General features: G+C 45.0%; 1 protein-coding gene across 1 annotated transcript in view; it reads right to left on the bottom strand.

Moving 5' to 3' along the window:
• Positions 1-2,773, bottom strand: part of HTR2A (5-hydroxytryptamine receptor 2A) — a 62,791-nt gene extending 60,018 nt beyond the window's left edge. The window contains exons 1-2 of the mRNA XM_043892250.1: positions 2,637-2,773; positions 1,425-2,167 (exon numbers count right to left, since the gene is read on the bottom strand). Coding sequence (XP_043748185.1) covers positions 1,425-1,836 — 412 coding nt within the window. The 5' untranslated portion in view covers positions 1,837-2,167; positions 2,637-2,773. The remainder of the gene's footprint in view (positions 1-1,424; positions 2,168-2,636) is intronic.
• Positions 2,774-6,000: the final 3,227 nt, after the last annotated feature.

The raw sequence follows: 6,000 nt of genomic DNA on the forward strand, positions 1-6,000 counted from the left end.
TTTCTGCGGAGTCCTGGGGACCAGCCAAGGGAGAAGCGTGTCTCTCGACGGGAATCAACTGCGCACAGAGCCGCGGCCACCAGGGGGCGCCCTTGCACCCCGAGCCGGCGGCGCCCGGCTGGACTCGACTTACTAACCTGGCTGCCGGCTGCCAGCCCCACTTGCCGCTCTAGGGTACCCCCGCTCCCCGCCTCCCACCCGGGCTTGGGTTCCCGGATGGGCCCTCTGGGAGTCATCTCCCACTCCTGGAGTTTGCCTTCCACGTGGCAGGGTCTTAGGAAGCGGGAACCTCTCCCGGATGTCTGGGAAATGACAAGCGAATTTAATCAGATCATCCTTGTGTGACATTTTGAGTCGTCAAGCGGGGGCTGGCCTTCCAAGGAGCGCTGTGGACCCTGTGCAAACCCGACGCCCACGCTCCCTTGCTCACCTCCTTCCTCCTCCATACTCCTTGGGGATGGATTGATACACATATTTTAGCTCTTAAGACATAGCCAGAAAAATCCCTTCTGAAAATGCCCATAACATGTTTCTAGCTCTGGGTGACGGGCTGGCGTGCTGTGTCGGCAATCTCAATAGTCTCCCCTCCTCTTCCACTTTTAAAGGGAGAAATCTGGCTGTATTACTCATAATTTGGAAAGAATATCACATTCTGCTTCCCGCTGAAGCCGTCCCAGTGTTTGCTGACTTGCTGAGAGGTTTGACTCTTTCAAACTCCACTGAGAAGAAAGCAAGATGAATCTCTTCCCATGTGTTTCCCACCCTCCTCCAAACAATTCAGGAGGAGTTTATGCACATGCATTTTTAAAGAGCTGAGGGGTAGAATTCAAAGGCACACCTCCAAATTAATGCTTCTTCAGGCAGGGAACAATTAAAACTAGTGTAAGTCATTTATTCTAATGGAGACGCTGCATATTTTAACATTAAACCCAGTGCACCACTAATGTTCTCTCTGTAAATGTTCCAAGGGAACTGGGAAGGTTTTACCACTCCATTAGAAGTGCTGAAAACAGTGGGACCAAGATCAAACTGGCCTGTCTTGAAGGCTGGGATATTTCGTTGGGAATATAAAGGCTTGAAAACCAAGTGGATTCAGATATGACAGATGCTATTGCTTTAGGACTGTCTTGGGACCTTTATAATTCTACATAAAATGTACGTGCTTTTAAGCACAACACTTTATCTCCCTATGTAAACTGTATATGTTTCAAAGCACAAAACTCTCCAATGATCACAGAGTACAGGTTGTCTGATCTTTTAAAATGTGATCTCATCTTAAAATTTAAGTAGTGTAACGTGGTAGCCCCTCCTCCATAAACAAAGCCTTATGCTTAGTTGGTCCCCTGAGCCCGGACTCATCTGCTAATGACATGCACGCATTTTGTTACCCGTGTGGGTACAGCTAGGAAGCTAATGCCACTCACCATAGAGGATGGTTAACATGGACACGGGCATGACCAGGAAACCCAGCAGCATATCAGCTATGGCGAGTGACATCAGGAAATAGTTGGTGGCATTCTGCAGCTTTTTCTCTAGGGACACTGCCATGATGACGAGTATGTTTCCGGCAATGGTTAGTATAATCACTACCGCTGTCAACAGAGCAGACCAGTTCTTTTCCTGGAGATGAAGTAAGGAGAAGCAGGGTGGTGAGAGACAGCCCTCACAGGAAAGATTGGTTCGATTTTCTGAGTCCACGGTCCAGTTAAATGCATCCGAAGTGTTACCTTCTCCGGAGTTAAAGTCAGTATTGTAGAGCCTTGTGTCAGCATGTAATTGCATTAAGGAGTTCGTAGTTGAGCTCAAAGAAGTGTTTTCTTCACAGAGAATATCCATTTCTAAGCCGGAACTTGTAGCAGATGAAGTGTAAGAAAAACCTCACCGGTTACAGGCTCTGGTCACCATTCAGCATTATGTCCCCAAGCTCTGTCACCGCGAGGCTGGCGTATGTGCTGGGCTCCATCGGTTAGCGTTTCTTCTTCCATTATTACAATAGTAGCTAAAGAACTGCGGCGGCTTCTTTATAGTGCTTTCCTTCACAATTTCAGTAGAGTCCTCGGTCTAGCTTCTTTTCTTTTTTTCTCTCCAAAGCAAGATCAAAAAAGCAGCATGGACTTTTAAGAGAGAGGTTGCTGAGTTTTGAGGAGTCAGGGAGAAAAATGTGGTCCTGGCCAAAAAAAAAAAAAAAAAAAAAAAGGAAAAGTTTTGTTAACTACCAGGACTGTCATTTAGCTCTATCTCACTCCATTGGTTACACTGATCATACTAGTTTAGCCACAGCAGCATTAAAATAGCATTCGATCCCAAACAGTGGGGCTGCAGGCAGCCTACAGTACGGCAGGCTATTAAAAACACATCCAGGGTTAATTCCGTAGTAAGTATAGTGGTACTTTGGGTTAGAGTTGTCAGTCTTGGGCTGCATTGCCCCGGCTGCCAGTGAGGAATTTCAGCTTGTATTCTGTGGCTTAGTTAATCAAAGAAAAGAAAAAAAAAAAAAAGTCTCAAGGATCAGCAGACAACTTTCCACACTGGGAATTCTCATCGAAACAATTCCATGGCGGCCAAGCAGCCTTTCAAGTCAGAAAGAAAATGACACAACCGTAAAATACAGCAAGCCGGTGAGCAGGGCAACTTACACGGGTCCTCAGGGTCCGCCCGGGAGACACGCGTGGCTCATCTGTGACTCGCTGCATCTCTCCTGGTGATCAAGCCGGCAGAGAGAGCCCCTTCTCCCCAAGCGGCCACTGCCAGCATCATAGTAATTCGATTTCTGTTTTGCTGACTTCAAAACTGTCTGGGAGAGTCGAGCCAGTGCCAGCGTTGCCAGGTCCGCGGCGGCTCCCTCTGCCCCCGCCCGGCTGGGTGCTCCCTCCCTCCCGCGGCGCTCGCGGGGCCGGGCGCGCGGAGACACGGTCCCCGGGCCGCTCAGAGCCGCGCGGACCGCATCGCGCGGTACCCGTGGGCAGAGCCGCCCGCCCCAGGGGCGCCTGCTTCCCCGGCAAGGGACTTGCGCCCACCGCCGCCCGGTTCACTCCGGCGGCCCTCCCTCTATGTGTCAGAAACTGCAAGGTAGCAACAGTCAGGGAGGGCGGACCATTTTTTTTTTTTTTTCATTTGCTACATGTTAACAGTGGGAACTTTTCTTTCTTTCTTTTTTTAATGAGAGAAACAGGAGAAATCGCCTTTGGTACAGATTCCTAAGGCAGGTAAGCCCCACTGTGATATTGTTTAGGGTGAAGGGTGAAGAGAGAATGTAAATAAAGGCTGAGAATGGTAGTTCCTCGGAGCGCTGGTGCTTCGAGGCAGAGAGCTTATTCCTGAAGTGGAATTACTGACATCCGCGATTTGGGCTCAGAATGGCTAGCAGATTTTTGGTAATAATGCTGAGAAGCTATTAGTACTATTTTTTTTTTTCTTCAAAATTTTAAACACACCATTCACCTAGCTTATTTTCTTCAGCAGAAATATATCCCCTAGAAGTAATCCAATACCTCACATGAGGAAGGGAATAAGTTTTTCCAGAGATAACACCAACGGCAGTCACCTTTACTTGTAAGAAAGCCCCTTCTCAGATTTTCAAAGGAGGTAGATATGTCAGGAATCTCTGTGTATGTATGTTATTTTTACAGATGGGAAAATGAATTCTTTCCTGAGCAGTTGAGGTTTTCTAGGTTTCTGTTCATCTTTTTATTCTTTACATTTTCCTTAGTCAAATACACCTCCTGTCTCATTTCTTCAACATGTTTTTGGCCAAATCGGTACCGTCACGGTGGATTTGCCTCAGATATTTAGTTGCCCAGCAGGTCCTTTTATCTCTAGCCTGGAAGACCTTGACCTGAGCATCTTTACTGCTCCCCTCCCATTCTGCTCCCACCTCTTCGTGCATATTTCCATCCTTCCACTTGGTTAAAGAATCACCATCTCTCAGACAACTGGCTATTTTCCACATCTCTTCCCTCCTTTTCACTGCCTGATCTTAAGAAGTCTCCAGGGCCACCTCTGTGTACATATATCTCAAATCTCTTCTCCAGCCTACAAACCTCACTTCTTTGGTTAAAGGCTGTATCATGTTCTCCTGGGCTGCCCTGGTAGCTCAGACAGTAAAGAATCTGCCTGCAATGTGGGAGACTGGGGTTCAATACTTGGGTGAGGAAGAGTCCCTGGAGAAGGAAATGGCAACCCCCTCCTGTATTCTTGCCTGGAGAATCCCATGGACAGTGGAGCCTGGTGGGCCACAGTCCATGGGGTCTCAAACAGTCAGACAGGACTGAGCGATGAACACTTTCACTTTCTCATTGTCTCCTGGGCTGGAGCAGGAATCCACCCCTCCCTGCCCTCCCTGTCTTCCGGGACTCCTCTGCTTCCCCTGTAGGGGTGGGGTGGGGTGGGGGGTGATGGCCACGTGTTGTAGAGCCAGCTGCGGAGAGAGCACAGGCTTTTGAATCAGAGTTCCCCAGGCTTGAACCACAGCTGTTACTCACAAGGAGTAGAAGCCCAGACAGTCAAGTTGCTTCATTTGATTGTAATAAAACTAAAATGTGATAAGGAGTAGAAATATTTAGCCTATGTCTGGCTGCTCTGGAAGAATGTTAACCATTTTAATTCTTATTAATATTCTCACTGATATTACTAAACATGGCATTTTGTGCCAACATTCCTTCAGTCTCCATAGGGCACGTGGCTTCTGTCTGTGCCCATGCCCCCCTGCTCCCACTTTTTGGGCTGGGACTCTTGTTCACCTCCCACCAGCAGCCTACATGCAGATGAGTTTGTCAATTTCTGATGATTTTTAAGCATTTTTACTCTAGTTCACTGTGTCTGGAATACTCCCCCCACCACTTTTGTGTCCATTTTGCAAACTGCTACTCAGCTTTCAAGGTTCAGTTCCAATGTTCTGTCCTCTGTGAATCTACCTCTGAGGATTGATGTGAGGGTTGAGATTTATGTTATTGCCTGGAACATTTTACACCTTCAGTAAAGGTTAGTTGCTATTGTTACTATTGTTGTTTAGCTTACTGTTACAAAGCTTTCCATGGTATTCTTTCCCCATGGAGGCAGAGACTATAGCACCTTCTATTTGAACATGTCTCACATTGCCTGCAAGCGCTGGAAGGGCAAAGACTATGTTTTTGTTATTCATGGTATAAATAGTTGGTGCTTAGATGTGTTTGTGGAACGAATGAATGATTTATAGTCACTTGTTTACATGTCTGTCGTCTTTATTAGATGGTGAATATCTTATTCATCTCTGTACCTTCAGTACCAAACATAATGTCCCCTAATGGGATGTCCTTGGTAGATGCATTATTAAGGAATAAATGAACTGATTCAGGGAGAAAATTCTAACTCCTTTCTCATTGTTTTGTCCAACGGGATACTAAATTAATTTTATTTATAAAAGGCAAAGGAAGCAACAAGGTCCTACTGTGTAGCATAAGGAACTATATTTAATATCATATAATAAACCATGATGGAAAATAATATGAAAGAGAATGCATATTTACATACATATATATGTATGTATTATATATGTATGTATATATGTATATGTATGCATATGTGTATATATATAACTGAATCACTTTGCTGTACATCAGAAACTAACACAACATTTTAAATCAATTATACATCAATTTAAAAATTAAAGTATAAAATTGAATCACTTTGAAAATCACAAATGAAAAGAAAGGCAAAGGAGAATATGATATATTAAAAAAAAAAACACTTTAGTGTTGGAAAGTGACTCTAAAGCTTTTTGATGCTAAATCTTGTTATAGTGAGTGCTGTGTTATCAGTCTTAAAGAAAGCTGATGTTCTCAGACCATTATTCTGCCTGAAAAAAGTTAGGCTTCCAGTCATGGTAAAGGTAGTCATGTGAGTTTCTTGATATATAGTTTATATTATGGGGGAATTCTATTAGTAACCATCTGAGATAATTTGTAGTTTCTATTGCAGTTTCATGAATTCTTGTCAAGGACAAAACAATGTGGGCAGAAATCT

This window comes from Cervus elaphus, chromosome 30, assembly GCF_910594005.1.
Source record: "Cervus elaphus chromosome 30, mCerEla1.1, whole genome shotgun sequence".
Taxonomy (NCBI): domain Eukaryota; kingdom Metazoa; phylum Chordata; class Mammalia; order Artiodactyla; family Cervidae; genus Cervus; species Cervus elaphus.